This window comes from Phocoena sinus, chromosome X, assembly GCF_008692025.1.
Source record: "Phocoena sinus isolate mPhoSin1 chromosome X, mPhoSin1.pri, whole genome shotgun sequence".
NCBI classification, from domain to species: domain Eukaryota; kingdom Metazoa; phylum Chordata; class Mammalia; order Artiodactyla; family Phocoenidae; genus Phocoena; species Phocoena sinus.
In genome coordinates, this window is record NC_045784.1 from 26,941,790 (window position 1) to 26,960,208 (window position 18,419).

Consider the following 18,419-nt stretch of genomic DNA (forward strand, 5'->3'; position numbering starts at 1 on the left):
TCTTAACCACTGCGCCACCAGGGGAGCCCACTGGTGACTTTTTGAATCCTAACTCTTGTCACCTATCTGCTGTGCTGGTGGTAGTAGTAATAATAGGAACAGTAATAAAAATAGTACCAGTTGTAGCCACAACAGTAATGGTAACATCTTTTGGATACGTGCTGTGTGCCTGCCCTCTATGAAATACTTTTCATACATTATTTTTTTTATTATATTCTATATATTTTCGATGTTTTAAATGAAAAAATTTAAAACACACTGAAAAGTAGAAAGACAAACGTAATGAATGGCTGTGAATCCATCACCCAGATTTAACAATTATTCATACTTGTCATACTTTCTTAATGTAGTTTTTTGGTGAATTTAAACCTGGAGTCAGCTATTTTTCCAAATATTTCTCCAAGTTTTCCTTTAGTGATTAACCATATTTAGAGATGAAATTCTGAGTTCTAGTGTTGGTCACTGTCACAGAGATGTCACTGTTTCTAGGCTCTTTCAGGGGACGGATTTTAAAAGCCTCAGTTCATATTGATATTTCCAGTTCTAATTAACTTTACGGTTCACTTAAGTTCTTTCATTTTATATTTATTTCCTCTTGCACTGAAAAATCTTGGTTCCTGACAATATTAGCATACATTATTTTATTTAATCCTTTTACAGGTGGAAAAGTCCAGGCTTAGAGAAGTTAAAGTCACACAGCTGACATGGGCAAGGCTGGGCTTGACCCTCAGCCCCAGCTCTCCCAGGCCCATGCTCTTTGCCTCCATGTTACACCAAGCATAACGTTCTCAACTGCCTTTTCCGGCCCACATGAAATTCTAAGACTGGATCTCTTTTTTTTTTAATTGACATATAGTTGACATATAACGTGGTATAAGTTTAAGGTGTCCACCATGTTGTTTGATACATTTGTATATTGCAGTATGGTTACCACCATAGCATTATCCACGTAGCTCTACCATGTCACATAATTACCATTTATTTTTCTGGTGGAAATAATTAAGATCTACTCCCTTAGCGACTTTGAAGTTTATGATACATTACCATTGGGTATAATCACTCCGCTGTGCGTTAGCTCTCCAGGACTTATTTATCTACTAGTTCCAAGTTTGTACCCTTAATGGATCTCTTTCCTTAAGCTTATGACCTAAAACATAAGCAATTGACTACTGGGTATCTCCACTTCTGTGCCGAGTTACACCTCAAACACATGTTATCTAAAATGAGATTTGCAATCTCCTTACCCCCTTCTGTGCCCTAACTACTTCTCCTTGCCCTACCTTTGTCTTGTAAACACTGCCTACTCTAACTTGTAACCTGTAACCTGTCATCCTTGAGTATTCCTCCTTTTTTGTCACTCCTCCCCATCCAAGCCCTTGACGCATCTATTTGCTTATACCTCCTAAACTGAATCTCTCTCAGCAATGCACTTCATGCAGTCCCCACTGCTGCTGGCCTCCAAGTGGAGCCCTCTAGGTGTCTTACCTGGGTCACTGCAGACACATCTACAGCTGCTCTCCCTGCCTCAGCCTAACTTCCCCACCGTTCCCAGTCCCACTCGGACTCCCTTGTATTCAACCTTAAGTCTTAGCCTGGAAGTTACCTCTTCTGAGAGCCCTTCTCTGAGCCCACCAGTCTGGGTTGGATGTCCTACCTCCTCGTTGTAGCATAGGCAGCCCTGTGTTAGAAAACTCCTTTGTATTCACTGCCACTTAATGAAAGAAAAAGTCCTAATTAGTATCAGTCTGATTTTGTACTGGAAAAGCTCTGCATTGGTATTTAGAAAACCTAGAGTTTAGCCCTGTTTTGTCAGTATTATCCGATCTCTTGGAGCTCCCTTTGCAAATAAGAGAGCATTCCATTAGGGCCATGGGTTTCAGTGTGTGTTGTCATTTTGTTTTTTGCCTTGGAACTCCATCGTTAAGCTCTCTTCTGGAAGCTGAAGTCAATAAAATGTGAAATCTAAGGGAGGGCGTGGTCCAGAGCTCCCTGTCCTTCCCTCTCAGCTTCTGAAGGGTCCTAGAGATGCGGGCAGCACACTTTGAAAACACTAGCCCAGAGGAACTCTAGGATCTCTTCTAGATCCCATAGACTCTTGTGTCTTAAAGTATTTCTTTAAATTAATTTTCTTAAAGAGAGTTTTCTGTTCTGTGCCGTTGTGCGTCTGAAGTTTTAACTAATTTTTAAATTAGGTGAATTTCAAACTTGGAAAGGGAGAAAAACGAGGAGCATCTGTAATTCTGGGGTGTTTCTTCCTTGCCATCTAATGATTTTTAGACAAATGACTGTGCTAGACCTTTTATAAAGCAAACTCTATAGCCACTGCCATCTTTCATAGACAAGGGCTTTTGAAATCTACTTGAAAAGAACCGACTAGCACTCTCGCTACTCGGCAATGTGTTCTCATATGGAGTGTCTCATACTCCAGCCATAGAGTCTTATGGAAACATCATTAGCCTGCTTTGTATACTTGTCCGTCTGCAGACAAATGGATAATCAGGAGGCTTCACTACAGTTCCTCGCATGAACCTAGATATATGAGAAAAGCAGTACTCCACAACTTCACTGTCCAGTATGACAGCCACTAGCTGCAGGTGGCTTTTGAGCACTTTAAATGTGGTTAGTCTGAATTGAGGTGGACCATAAGTATAAAATCTGTACCAGATCTCAAAGACTTAGTACTAAAAGAGTGAAAGGTCTAATTAATTTTATATTGATCACCTGTTGAAATAATTTTAGCTATATTGGTTTAAATAAAATGTTATTAAAAGTAATTTCACCTTTTTTTGTGTGTTTTTTTTTGGCTTCATTGGGTCTTCGTTGCTGCGCGCGGGCTTTCTCTAGTTGCAGCAAGCGGGGGCTACTCTGTTGCAGTGCGTGGGCTTCTCATTACGGTGGCTTCTCTTGTGGAGCACGGGCTCTAGGCGCGTGAGCTTCAGTAGTTGTGGCTCATGGGCTCTAGGTGCACAGGCTTCAGTAGTTGCGGCACGCGGGCTCAGTGGTGGCTTGTGGACTCAGTGGTGGCTTGCGGGCTCTAGAGCACAGGCTCAGTTGTTGTGGCGCACTGGCTTAGTTGCTCCGTGGCATGTGGGATCTTCCCGGACCAGGGCTCGAACCCGTGTCTCCTGCATTGGCAGGCGGATTCTTAACCACTGCACCACCAGGGAAGTCCCCATTTCCCATTTTATTTAATAATATTTTCCTAATAAGTACCTGATAGACCACAGTTTTTTAGATATTCAGCAAATATTTATTGATTATCAAACCCTATGCCAGGCACTATTCTAGGCCCTAGAGATGCTTCAGCAGATAAAATGGGACAGTTGGAGTGGACATCCTAGAGACCTACCCAATGCTAAGTTGTAAATTACTGGGCTATTACATGGGCTTCAGCCAAGTGCCTTTTATTTATGATGTATCAAATTAACCTTTGCCGTGTAAGATATTTTATCTCCTCAAAGGACTTGAGAATTTGCCTTCTTGCTTTCATTATGTTTATTACTTCCTCCCCCAAAAATGATGTGTGTGGTGGGGAGGGAGGGGAGCAGCAACCCGACCCACTGTGTGTTTTCCCTTATTACTTTCTTCCTTAGTCTGCATTCAGCAAGTAATTTTCTCCCACAGGAAACCTAGGCCTGGAAACACTTTCTTAATTGGATGTGACTTTACTGCTGCAATTATAGTGATTTTGGAAGTTAGTTTTAATTAAAACATGAATCCTTACTCTGAAAGACTAAGTAATTTGATACTTAAATATAGGTACACCCAGGTGAGAAATAAATATATCTGAAAAAAAGGTTGCTAAGTTTTTAAGAAGTGTTGTTTTAGTGGTTTTAAATTTGTGGAGGCTTGTACTGCACTTCTTCTCTGGTAGCTTTCATTCATTGGTTTTAATGTTTTATCATCAAGGGTCAGCAATTCATGACAAGCGTGTCACAGAGAGCACTCAGCTTGATGCCACGGCACTCATCTCCCCCTGCTGATATGGCTCTACTTACCTCTCCTAAGAGCTAGATGCATTGTTACACTTCCCTTCAAAGGAATTTACACAGTATACTTTCCTGCCTGGGCGTCTATTGACTCCTGTCTCCACATCCAAGGTAGATGCAGAATGGAACCATATACTATCACTATCAGCATTTGGCCAGCTCTCTTTTATTTTTGGTTTTCCTATTCTCTAAAAGAAATCCATACTATTAATTGGTTGATGTATTAAGTTTCCTACACCTAGAACCATTTGTTTTTTTTTGTTTTTTGTTTTTTTTTGTGGTACGCGGGCCTCTCACTGTTGTGGCCTCTCCCATTGCGGAGCACAGGCTCCAGATGCGCAGGCTCAGCGGCCATGGCTCACGGGCCCAGCCGCTCCGCGGCATATGGGATCTTCCCGGACCGGGGCACGAACCCGTGTCCCCCGCATCGGCAGGCGGACTCTCAACCACTGTGCCACCAGGGAAGCCCACTGAATAACTTTTAAACATCTTTGCTCTCTACCTGCATTTTTACCCTAATATCGCAATATATTTTTCAGGTTTTCAATTCAAAAACAGCCGAACTACTTAGTCATCATCAAGTGGAAATAAAACAAGAGTTTCCAAGAGAAGGGTATGTTTCCTAATTTAATATGTAAATGTACATCATGTTTATTAGTCCATCTCACCCCACCTGCCCTGTGCTTTTGTAAAGTAAACTTAACCAAACACCCTCCTGAGAAGACGTGAGGGATAGGTATTAGTCAAAAAAAGAAGCAGTAACTTGGTAGCTCAGCAAAAACATGTGGATGATTGATGGCTTAGGAATTCAGTGACAAAAGGAAGCGATAATAAAGTAATAAAGCAAAGGAGTATTAGATATCAGAAATTCCACGTTGACTTTGAAATCATTTAGTCCTGTGTCTCCATCATTGCCAAACTGCTGCTTTGCTGATTTGCATGTAAGGGTTTTTTCCTTAAATAAAGATATGTTTTTAAAAAACATTCATATATCTTATCATCTAATACTAAAATCATCCTTTTGGGGAATAATGTTCATATATAGTAATTGTGATATTACTACTTATATATATGTATTATATAGTACATATACATATATTATACAGTATTTTATTTAAAATTTGATATTCATAATACAACCACTTTGAAAAACTGTGTGGCAGTTTCTTATAAAATTAATCATACATCTGCAACATTCCACTCTTAGGAATTTATCCAAGAGAAATGAAAGCATATGCCTATAGGAAGACTTATCTACATGAACGTTTATAGTAGCTTTGTTCATACTAGCCCAAACTGGAAACCCCTCAAATGTCTGCCATCAGTAGAACGATAGCAATGAAATACTGTTTGACAGTTTTTCAAAAGTGACCTGATACATGCAATGACATGGTTGAATCTCTTTGATATCCTGGAGAGTGAAAAAAACTGGCCACAAAAGAATACATCCCGCATGGCTCTATGTGAAATTCAAGAAGAGGCTAAACTAATTAGGATGATGGAAATCCGAAAAGTAGTTGCCTGTGGAGTGTGTGATTGACTTGAAAGAGGCATGAAAGAACTTTTCTGGAGCAATGGAAATATTCTATATCTTGACTGGGGTGTTGGTTAGATTAGTATATACATTTGTTAAAACTCAACAAACTGTGCACTTTCAATCTGTTCATTTCATCATAAAATTTACTTCAATTTAAGAAAGAGAGGGAAAACAGTGTGTTACCAAATTTTCCGTTAAAAATTTTCTCCTATGTTTTAGAGAATTCCTTTGTTTAATAATAAAAGCTATTGATATGTTAGCAGCATTAGAATGACTGTCCACAGGCCTGATCCCAGGGCAATTTAGAGAGAGAATAGCTAGACTGGGAGGGACAAAAATTAGAAATATGTGGAAGGAGATTGGGTTTTGGAAAAAGAGCATTTAGAGGCAGAACTGAAAGCTCAGGAAAGCCAGGCAGACCTGAGGAAGGCAGAGAAGAAAGGCATTTGGAATTCCCTTGCTACTTCCAGATTCTAGCGTAGGATTCTTTTAACTTGTGTCATTTCTACTTTTGCATAGAAAAAGTATGCCATTTGTTTCTCCCAGGTATTCTTCCTTTTCATTTATTATGAGCCATTCATCCTTCTGAGGTCCTTGTACCTTAACCACAATTGCACTGGGATTGGGTCTGAAAACTGGGACCAATCACTTGTCTACATGAAATAGTTATTGGAAGGAATGTACATTTTTCCCCTAAATTCTAACAAAACATTTTAGGAAATAAAATGACAAAAGAGATTAGTATACTTATTTGACTTCTTAGAATTTGTTTTGCTTCATAAATAAGTAAATACACAGATATATAAGTAAGTAAATCAGTGTATCAAAAGAATAATATCTATATCTAGTCTGTTTAAAACTGACTAATGACTAGTGAAACATAAAGATAGTATATCAGAATTCATCACACCCACAGAATATAAAGAATTGGGGAACCAGTTTCTTACTGGATTTGAAAACTAATTTTAAAATAGGTAGAATATTTGCCGTTTGTGGCCTGGTATTACTTACCTCCTTTCAAACAATTAATTACTATATGAAGAATAATAAAAATGTAAAGTAAATAGGCTCTTCTTTAAGTCATTCCTTTAGAATATTGGATATGCTCTGCTTATCTGTTTCTCTTCGATTTGTGCAGCCACTCCCTCATAAGTGAACATCTCTAGAGAAATAAATTATATGTGTCTTGCTCTCTTGTGGACTAACCAAATACATTCTTTTGTTTGAAGATGGGTGGAGCAGGACCCTAAGGAAATTCTGCATTCTGTCTACGAGTGTATAGAGAAAACGTGTGAGAAACTTGGACAGCTCAATATTGATATTTCCAACATAAAAGGTATTTTTCATATTTTACTCTATGTACGATTATCTCAATTAACTTCATTCATCCAGCACATACTTGAGTGCCCATGCAGTGGCAAGCATTTCTTTGAGAACTGAGGATACAACAATAAACAGGAAGATTAGGTCCCTGTTCTCATGAAGCTTTTATTTTGGTGGGAGTGAGACCAACAGTAAAAGTAGATAAGTACCAGCTAATTTCAGATGCAGATAAGTTCCATACAGAAAGAAGTAAAGCGCAGTGATATGCTAGAGTGTGCACAGAGAGGCTTCCTTTAGATTGGAAGGCCAGAGAAGTCCTGTCTGAAGAGGTGACACTTTTGCTGCGGTGTCAAAGGCCAAAAGGGGCCAGCCATGCAAACATCTGGGGGGAAAATGTTAGAGGAAAAGAAAGCAACACGTGCAAAGGGCCTGAGGTGGGAATAATTTTGGCCCATTCCTGGATCAGAAAGAAGGCCAGCATGTCAAAAATACAGTGGAAGAAGGGTGACAGGTGAGGTTGGGTGGGTAAGGGGTTTCAGAAGGAACTGAAATCTGAGAAGTGGACGGGGCCTTGTCGGCTACAGTTAGGAGTTTGGATGTTATTCTCAGTATCACACGGAGCCATGAGAAGACTTTAAGCAAGGCCATAGGGGATGACAGGATCTGACTTGCAGTTTAAAAACAACTTCCTGACTGCTGTACGGAACACTGTGGAGAGTGAACAGTAAAGGCGTAAGTGTGGACACAAGGAGACCAGTGTGGAGGCCGCCGTGGAAGTCCTGAGAGAGAGGACGATGGCTTGATTGACAGTGGTAGCAGTGGAGGTGGGGAGAAAGGGCCAGAGCTTGCTGATGGATTGGATGTCAGGGTAGCAGAGAGAGTAGTGGGGTGGGGGAAAGAGATGGGTCACAGGTGAGGCTTGGGGTTTTTGCTGGAGCTCCTGGATGGATAGGGATACCCTTTACTGGGGAGAGAAAGACTAGAATAAGGAACAGCTTGGGGAGGGGGGAGGTTGTTTGAAATCAAAGCACTTCACTTTTGAAATCTCCCTTAAATAATTGTCTGAGAGTGTTAGGTTATTACAAGTATCTCCCTTATAATTCCTAGTAGTTTTAATAGAATATCTACCTGAGTTTGGCTTTGCATCATTCGTAAGGGAGAAAAAAAATAACCCAGTCATCTAAAATTGATACGCTACTAGTGTAAAGGGTGGAAGCATAATGCGGTAATTGCCATCTCCTTAGAGTTTAAATTTTTCAAGCTCACCATTCAAGGACTACTTTTTTTTTCTTTCTTAGGTAGTTTGACTCTAGATACGGGGAACCATCAGTTGGTGGTGGTGGTTCCTTAATTCATGTCATCTTGGCTCTGAAATTTACCAGCACTCCTGAGTTGAAACATTGATTTTTTTTCAGACTTTCCCTTATTTGTATAAATAAAACTCACTTTAAAATAGGCTAAGTATAATCAAAACCAGTCATTCAGCAAACTCGGAGTGCCTACGATGTGCTAGGTGTGCTAGGGAAACAGTGGAGCACAAATAGGGTCGTGCCGCTGTCCAGTGGGGGAAACATGTTAATCCAATCACAGATTAATGGAAAAATGTAACAGTGACATTTCCGTTACTGCAGATTTTTACAAGAAATACCCATGTACGATTTGATACTTTGTTAACAGTTTTTTAATATCCTACCTTCATTTTATCCTTACATCTAAGTGAAGTACTTCAAACTTCTTTTACAGTTGCATTCACCAAGTTTTAGATGAGTCCTCTGTCAAAGTGATTGCTGGTCAGTTTCCTTGAACTGTCCTCACAGCTTTCATGGTCTAAACAGTGTAAACATGTAAGAGGCATTCAGTAGCACACTCTGTTGTCGAAATATCCATTACCAGTGATGTAAATAATCTAGGTGGCGGAATGCCATGTTCACGATGTAGATTCCAGAGCCATTGGCCATGATTTTGACCTCATTCTACCTCCCTTTCAGGTGAGGTAGGCTGCGGCATGTTGGCCTTCTAGACCCACTCAGGTGGCATTCTTTTTTCTCTTGTTTTTGTGGTGGTCGTGAAGATGACACATAACCCCAGTGCAGGTCACTTGTCTTCCACTTGCACTGTCTGTAAGAATACTGAGCACACAGCTCTCTGCTCTACGCTCCTCTGTGTCTGGCCAGTGTGAAACCCATACCTGAACCAAAGTGACCCAGCACTTCCTTCTCAACAACTACCAGCCTATGGCCAAGGAAGAGAACGTTCCACAAGCCCCTCCATACCAGGCCAGTTGTGTTAAAAAAATTTTTTCCCAGGTAATTTATTGAATTGGCCACTGTCAAGGGCCAAGCTTTTGCTTGCCTATATAGAGCTCTAGGTCACAGAACCCTAATGCTGTAAAGGATCTTCCATCACTTAGACCTAGCTGCAAATGAGAGAACAGGGACCCTTTGCAGGTCGTGTAGCTATTTAGTGGTGGTATAACATGAAAGCACAACTGCCCTGTCTCCTGGTCCAGTGCTTTCTTTCCTGAGCCACACTGATAATAACCTCAAAAACCACTTGAGTTTTTGGTTCCAAAGTGGCAAAGAAATGAGTTTTTTCCAGCTAAAGGGTGATTCATTTATCATCTTACCTGGTAATCATTGAGTTCATCATAGCTGGCTGTATTTCTTTGGCAAACTCCAGTTTCATTGGTTTTAGTTGTCCTCATCTGCCAAAGTTTGTTGATTTCAGGTCCCTATAAACAATGTCTCCATAATTAAAGTTCACTTTCCAGTTTAACAGCTCACTTGAGCCCAAGACAAGTAAATAGGCTGCTTCTTTCCATCTTGGCTTAGAGAGCTGGGCCGCTCTGTTTGCCTGTCACTGGACTGAAGGAAATACAAACTATAAAGAGATACAATACCACATAGTCTCATTCATCCTCCCTCATGAGATCCAAGCAAAATACAACATACACTGTTACAAAGTTGAGAACATCAAGTCCTCAGCGATTAGGTTAGATAGTAGTTCTCACACCCTTAGAGGACAGGGAAGCCCGCACACCCGCTGCCTCGCCCTAGCCAACACATCCACCCACCTTTCCTTCGCCTCTGAGGCTCGGCCTCTCAGAAAGGCACTCTTTGTCCTAAAGGGCTTCCCAGCAATGGCCATATCTCCCTTGCAAGTGGTATAACTTGCCACAGGCACACGTCTGCCAGACATGGAAGCTTTCTACCTCTTCCCAATGGCGCTTTTAGTAGCCCCAGAGCCTTCCTCTGGGGCTCATGTTGTTTTGCTATGTGCGTTTATTGGGTTGTTGTTGTTGTTTTCTCCAGAAATGTGTTCCAATTAGAAATTATAATTTTATTTTTAAATAAGGGTGCATGTCATCTATAATTCCACCAAGGCAACAATGATAACATTCTGGAGTATTTCCAAAGGCTTTTTTCGAAGTAAATTTTCTTAACTGCGATTATAACTTTTCACAGGCAATATTAAGCAAAATTTAACCCGATTTTGAATGTAGCATTTAACTAGTTAATTGTACTAGTGACACTCAGTTTTGAGGGAAAAAAAATCCCCTGAAAAAGAATATATGGATGAAGCATGGACCTGCTAGATACGAGAGTAATGTGTTAGGTTTTATATTGTCCAGTGATTTTAGTATCTCTAGCTAAAAGACTTGCACGTCACATTCATTTGCTCTTATGGTAGGTGAACTAGGGTGGAGGATTGTAAAACCTAAACATGTTATTCTGAAAAAGAAGGAATTAAAATTAGGAACTATTAAGAGAAGCACATGTGCTGGGATTAGCAGTCAGAAAAGTTTTCTTTAAGAAACATAGAAAAACATAGAGGATTTTAGGGTAAAAATGCCAAGAAATTAGCACAATTAGAAGTTCAGAAGTTCAGAGGCAATGCATAAGGCCTGTGTCGGGAGAAACCGGTACTAGACTTGTTTGTGGCTGGAAGAGAATCCTGAGAAGCTGGTTCACTGGACTTCGATTGTTTGCAAGAAAAGCAATTTTGCTTGGCATGAAGGAACCAAATTAAGATAGAGGGGAAAGAAGAAGCGGTTAGAGTGAAATCCGTGACTAATGAATCAGATCGAAATAGCTCTAGATAATGTTCTGAATACCAGTTAGAATGAGCCAATAAAGAAAGGTAGCGTGAAGGGCATAGAATAGAAACTCCAGGCTTGGGACTTCCCCGGTGGCGCAGGGGTTAAGAATCCACCTGCCAATGCAGGGGACACGGGTTCGAGTCCTGGTCTGGGAAGATCCCACATGGCGCGGAGCAACTAAGCCCGCGAGCCACAACTACTGAGCCCACATGCCAGAACTACTGAAGCCCGTGCGCCTAGAGCCCATGCTCCGCAACAAGAGAAGCCACCACAATGAGAAGCCCGCACACCTCAACGAAGAGTAACCCCTGCTCGCCGCAACTAGAGAAAGCCTGCGGGCAGCAGCGAAGACCCAACGCAGCCAAAAATAAATAAATGAAATAAATAAATTTATGTATAAAAAAAAGAAACTCCAGGATTGCAACTAAGGAAGCAGCCAGCTAGTTAATGGGAAATTAATGCAGTGGGGAAGAATAGGAGAGTTTAGTAGACCATGAATTCATTGTGAGCCCTCATTGTAAAGTTGTCACGTATCACATTCACAATACTCCACCTTAACAACCGTTGCCAAGGTCCCGCCGAGGTCTCTGGCCTCTGCTGTGCCCACAGTGCTGCTGCAGAATTCCTTTATGTGTCCCGCTTAGCTCAGTCCCATTCTTGGCAACTGGTACTCCAGTGTCTGTGTAACAATGATGACAATGAATGGCAGCAATAAGTGACACTTATGGAGTGGTTACTATGTCCCCGCCACTGTTTTAATATGCATTAACTTAGGTTTTCCTTTTTGTAACCCTGTAAGATGGGAACGTTTATCATCTCCATTTTACAGAAGATAAAACTGAGACCCAGGATCATGCTGCTAGGAAGCAGAAGAGTTGGAATTTGAAGCCCAGCAGTCTGGCTTCAGAGCCTGAGCTCTACTGAATAGCACCCAAGCTTCACAGTCCCTGTTTTCACAGATAACCTTGCGCTCTACTTCACAGAGAAAGTTGAGGCTCTGGGGTCTAAATTCCTCAACTTCCTGTCCCAGTACTTAATGTCTGGATGTCCTGCCCCCTTCCCTCCATCACAAGGGAAGCAATAGCCTTCCGCCCTACTGAGGCTCCTCCCTCCACCTGTGTATTAATCCCATCCCCTCCTGTCACTACAACAATCAGGACCGTGTCCCATTCATTTCCAGACCCCTTTCCCCCCACATTCTCCTTTCTCTTCCTTTATTCCTACAGACCTTTTGGCCTTCTATTTTTTAAAAAACACCCTCAAATCTCATCCTTTTATCCTATGCCTCTAGGTTTCCTGGTAGTAGAATCTCATTCATCTTTATACCTCTAGAAAAGGTGTTAAATAAAGTAAGTATATTTGCATTGGATAAAGATTATTTAGAACAAGGGAGCTGCTGGTCCCCTTCAGCTCTCTGTTGGTCAGAACATTCCTAGTATGTCTTATTCTGGGTGTACAGCTTGAGTAATTTGGACAGTTAGTTGCATGTTCCTAGGAGAGGTGGTGAAGGGACTTTAAACCATGCCCTATGGAGGTGGGGCAGTGGAAGGAAATTGGGCTGTTTAGCTTAGACAGGGGAAGAGAAGCCTGGAGGGACAGAATAGCTGCTTCAAGTGTGAAAGACTGACATGTGGAAGAAGGATTCACCTTATTCTTTGTATCTCCAAAGAATGTAACAAAGATCTATAGGTGGAAGCGATGAAGAAACGAATTCTTTTTAAATAGCAAAGCTGTACAATAGAGATTTGTTTGCCTGGAGAGAGGTAGTGAGTATCTTGTCACTAGAAGTGCTGTCTGAATGGTCACGTAACAGGCAATTCCAGAGATTTGAGCATAAGGTGGGTTGATTATATAGCCTTTAAGGTCTGTCCTAATCTTAAATTGTGGAAAAGCTCCATCCTTTAGCCCAGTGTGTGCAACTCTGCACAGGAGAATCACCTGGGGAGTATTAAGAAAAAATACCAATGCTCAGATGCTACCCCAGGTTAGTTAAATCAGAAGATTTGGGTCAGGGCCTGGGCACCGGTATTTTTTAAAAGCTCTGCAGTTGATTCTAATGTACAACCAAGTCTGAGAACCTCCAATTTAGCTGAATCAAGCCGAACTGAGTAAGATGGTATGGAATAGTGTTTTACTTATAGTAACTTACTGTAACTATAGCCCTTGAGTTGTATATAGGTTAGTATAATGTAATTGCCATCACATACTGTACTTATGCCTGATTCAAACTCTATGTCTTTTGTTTGTTTGTTTTTTTTGGTCGCGCTGGGTCTTAGTTGCGGCTCACAGTCTCCTTAGTTGTGGCTCACCAGCTCCTTAGTTGTGGCACATGGGCTCCATAGTTGTGGCATGCGAACTCTTAGCTGTGGCATGCATGTGGGATCTAGTTCCCTGACCAGGGATCGAACCCAGATCCCCAGCATGGGGAGCGTGGAGTCTTAGCCACTCTGCCACCAGGGGAGTCCCTCAAATTCTACGTCTTGTAACATATTATTAAAATACATGAAGAAAACTGAATTTCTAACTAAGCATAATATGAGTTTGCCCAGCATGAAGGATTTTATCTCAAAATGAAGGACTATTTTCTCAAAATACAGGCATGTGTGCACACACACACACGGAGGGAAATTTCTTGTGGCAGTTAGTAAATAAACGAATGAGGTTATTGTTGGTCTCCTCAGCATGATAAATTGGGTATCGTAAATTTGGGAAGTTATTGCATTCCCTATTTATAAGGCAACCTGCGAGTCTTTTATTTGGCTATTGATCTGGGTCCATGTTATGGTGTGCTGGTAGTGAAGCAGGAAGAAGTCTGTAGAAAGAAAAAGAAGTAGTTGACATTGGTGGTTCGCTTTTCCTGGGCCAGTCAAAGAAAATCAACTCAATACCACCACAGACGTTCCAAATGTTTTTCTTCAAATTTTTATGTTTAGTTGTGCCTGTAAAAAAAAAAAAGTGAGAACTTTCCTCAGATTTCTGCTTTTTTTTAATCCTTTCTGTTTAACTTTCTCTTTAAAGCTATTGGTGTCAGTAACCAGAGGGAAACCACTGTAGTCTGGGACAAGTTAACTGGAGAGCCTCTCTACAATGCTGTGGGTAAGCTCTTGTGCATGGATGTCAAACTCAAGGCCTTTCTCCACTTGCAGGAGTTGTCATACTAAAACATCTGGCTAACAAAGCATGTAGTCACGTTCCCTATAATCTCATGGGTTGGGCTGAAGAGTCCTCTAAGAAATGAGTTGTTACATATTTACCATTTTCAGATAGTTATTCCCAATTTGAATTAACTCTTTCCTATGCTTGCCCCTTCCTGATAATTTGCATTATACAAATGAGTCATTGTTGCCAGAACTTTTTATAATCCCTGCTGTTTCTGACACCTGAAAGGGATCTCGCCTCCTCCTCCCCTCGAAAATCAAGATTACAGATGTCCCCATTCCCTTCTCTACCTTTCCATAAAGTACTTGTATACTTGTTCTTCCCATCTAGAAATTTGAATCGACTCTGTTGAGCTTATGAAAATAAAATGTCAGAATTTTAGCTCCTCCTGCTACAAACTTGGCGATTTCAGCAGGGGTTCAAAAGCTCAATCTCAAATATACCACCTTTAGATATCACATCTTATTAAATGTAAATAACCATGGGTATATCTTAGCCTCACTCTTAGTAGCACATGACAGTTGAGCACTGAATGACACTGTCACTTGCTAAAAGGAAAGTTTTGTTCTAAATATACAGTCGCTAAAAGGCGTTATTCTGTCACAAATAGCAAAGCACAATTTTTTAGTCAATAAAATAACAGGTTGTGGGTTGGACAGTGGAGGCAGAAGTTGTCAGAGGTGGGATGATTTATAGAGTGAGCTCTTTTTACTTTACAGTTACTTTAGTAATATATTTAGTTACTTTAGTATTGATTGGAAAAAAGTGATATTCAAGCAGAAAATATACTAACAAGGTTCCTTGTAAGAGTAGTGTGAATTCCTTTGGAAATGATCTTTACAAAAAATGAAGGTCTTTAATGTTATTGTGTTATAAGAAAGCATTTAGTATGTCTTCTGTATCTGTGATAAAAAGTTCAAGATGCAAAAAAGGTCAAAGAATTGCAGCCAAAGGTTCTCTTACACAAAAGTACCTCTTTTAAAGCTTTATTTTGTTCTCATTCTCATGAGCAGCCCATTTTGAATATAAGCAGGGTATTACAATTTTAATGGCTAGTATCTAGGAGAGTATTCTTTCACAGACCAATGTTAGCCGACTTCTTATACTAGTTAAGGTTTTACTTTTTGTTTTCCCCCTCGTGAAAGGAAGGGCCTACTCACAGGAACCAGAAAGTTCCTGTTAAACTCTAAACTTGGAATTGTAAAAATGCAGCTTTGGACTTTGAGTTATCATTTTAAAATAATGCAACTAGGTTAGCTGAAGTTATGCATAAGTGAAGAATGTCAGTAAATATTTTACTAGAAGAACTTTTTGAGATGTGCTTATCTACTCATTGCTTTTTCTTCTACACTTTTTAGTTTTCTATTTAAAAAATACCAGGCATTCAAAACAGAATGACTGAAAACCAAAAGAAACAACTGACATTAGAAGCAGGCCAATAAGAAATCCTGATATTAGAGTTATCAGACTTTAAAATAACCATCATCTACACGTTCAAGGAATTCATTGAGATGAGTGATAATCTTAGCAAAGAAATGGAAATTTAAAGATCGAAATTCTAGGACTGTATTAAATTCAGTTGATGAGTTTTACATCGTATTAGACACAGCTGAGTTAGGGAACTGGAAGGGAGATCAGAAGTAAATATCTAGACCAAAGCACAGAGAGACAAAGGTTTAGAAAATACAGAAAAGAATCTAAGAGAAATATGGGGTAAGGTAAGAAGGTCCAACATATTTGTAATTGGAGACCCAAAAGAAAAGGAAAGAGAGATAGATGATAAAACTTTTTCAAAACTGTTGAAAGATATCACGCTACAAATTCAAGAAGCGCTATGATTCCCCAGGCAAGATAAATACACATAAAGCCGTATACAAACATATGCTGAGACCTGAAGATAAAAAGAAGGATTTTGAAGTAGCCAGAGGATATGACCTTCAAGAGACCAACACTAAAACTTTCAGCTGATTCCTCAAAGAAACAGAGTACAATGGAACGAAATCTTTAAAGTGCTAAAAGACAATAACGTGAACCTAGAATTCTATATTTAGTGAAAATATCCTTAAGAAATGAAGGTGAAATATAAAAGCAAAGACAAACAGGGACTTATAGGAATCATTACAAGCAAACCCCGACTAAAAGAAAAACTAAATGGCGGAAGAGTAAGACACGGAGATCAACTTCCTCCCCACAGATACACCAGAAATACATCTACATGTAGAACAACTCTTACAGAACACCTACTGAACGCTGGCAGAAGACCTCAGACCTCCCAGGCAAGAAAGTCCCCACATACCTGGGTAGGGCAAAAGAAAAAAGAATAAGCAGAGACAAAAGGACAGGGACGGGACCTGCACCAGTGGGAGGGAGCTGTGAAGGAGGAAAGGTTTCCACACACTGGGAAGCCCCTTCACGGGTGGGGAAAGCTTCGGAGCCGTGGAGGAGATGACAGCAACAGGGGTGCGGAGGGCAAAGCGGGGAGAGATCCCCGCACAGAGGATCGGTGCTGACCGGCACTCACCAGCCTGAGAGGGTTGTCTGCTCACCCGCCAGGGCGGGCAGGGCTGGGAGCTGAGTCTCGGGCTTCGGTCGGAGCGCAGGGAGAGGACTGGGGTTGGCGGCATGAACACAGCCTGCAGGGGCTTAGTGCACCACGGCTAGCCGGGAGGGAGTCCGGGGAAAAGTCTGGACCTGCCAAAGAGGCAAGAGACTTTTTCTTCCCTCTTCGTTTCCTGGTGCGTGAGGAGAGGGGATTAAGAGCGCCGCTTAAAGGAGCTCCAGAGATGGGTGCAAGCCGCGGCTAACAGCGCGGACCCCAGAGACGGGCATGAGACCCTAAGGCTGCTGCTGCTGCCACCAAGAAGCCTGTGTGCGAGCACAGGTCACTATCCACACCCCCTTTCCAGGGAGCCTGTGCAGACCGCCACTGCCAGGGTCCCGGGAGAACGCACGGCGTGCCTCAAGCCGGTGCAGCATCATGCTGGCCTCTGCTGCCGCAGGCCCACCGCGCACTCCGTACCCCTCCCTTCCCCTGGCCTGCGTGAACCAGAGTCCCCAAAGCAGCTGCTCCTTTAACCCCGTCCTGTCTGAGCGACCCTCCCATGACCTACACGCAGAGGCAGGGCCAAATCCAAAGCTGAGCTCCGGGAGCTGTGAGAAGAAGAGAAAGGGAAATCTCTCCCAGCAGCCTCAGAAGCAGTGGATTAAAGCTCCACAGTCAACTTGATGTACACTGCATCTGTGGAATACCTGAATAGACAACGAATCATCCCAAATTGAGGAGGTGGACTTTGAGAGCAAGATTTATTATTTTGTCCCCTTTTCCTCTTTTTGTGAGTGTGTATGTGTATGTTTCTGTGTGAGATTTTGTCTGTATAGCTTTGCTTTCACCATTTGTCCTAGGGTTCTATTCGTCCGTTTGTTTTTTCTTTTTTTTAAATTTTTTTCTTAATAATTACTTTTTTTATTTTGATAACTTTATTTTACCTTACTTTATTTTCTTTTCTTTTATCTTCTTCCTTTCTTTCTTTCTACTTTTTCTCCCTTTTATTCTGAGCCGTGGCGATGAAAGGCTCTTGCTGCTGCAGCCAGGACTCAGTGCTGTGCCTCTGAGGTGGGAGAGCCAACTTCAGGACACTGGTCCACAAGACACCTCCCAGCTCCACATAATATCAAATGGTGAAAATCTCCCAGAGATCTCCATCTCAACACCAGCACCCAGCTTCACTCAACGACCAGCAAGCTCCAGTGCTGGACACCCTATGCCAAACAACTAGCAAGACAGAAACACAACCCCACCCATTAGCAGAGAGGCTGCCTAAAATCATAATAAGACCACAGACACCCCAAAACACACCACCAGACGTGGACCTGCCCACCAGAAAGACAGGATCTAGACTGATCCACCAGAACACAGGCACTAGTCCCCTCCACCAGGAAGCCTACACAACCCACTGAACCAACCTTAGCCACTGGGGACAGACACCAGAAACAACGGGAACTACAAACCTGCAGCCTGCGAAAAGGAGACCCCAAACACAGTAAGATAAGCAAAATGAGAAGACAGAAAAACACACAGCAGATGAAGGAGCAAGATAAAAACCCACCAGACCTAACAAATGAAGAGGAAACAGGCAGTCTACCTGAAAAAGAATTCAGAATAATGATAGTAAAGATGATCCAAAATCTTGGAAATAGGATAGACAAAGTGCAAGAAACATTTAACAAGGACCAAGAAGAACTAGAGATGAAACAAGCAATGATGAACAACACAATAAATGAAATGAAAAATACTCTAGATGGGATCAATAGC

General features: G+C 41.4%; 1 protein-coding gene across 9 annotated transcripts in view; it reads left to right on the top strand.

Moving 5' to 3' along the window:
* Window positions 1-18,419, top strand: part of GK (glycerol kinase) — a 77,399-nt gene that overhangs the window by 6,799 nt on the left and 52,181 nt on the right. For all 9 annotated transcript variants that reach the window (XM_032619781.1, XM_032619785.1, XM_032619782.1 and 6 more), the window contains exons 2-4: window positions 4,529-4,602; window positions 6,756-6,862; window positions 13,967-14,044. In XM_032619781.1, the coding sequence (XP_032475672.1) occupies window positions 4,529-4,602; window positions 6,756-6,862; window positions 13,967-14,044 (259 nt within the window). The remainder of the gene's footprint in view (window positions 1-4,528; window positions 4,603-6,755; window positions 6,863-13,966; window positions 14,045-18,419) is intronic.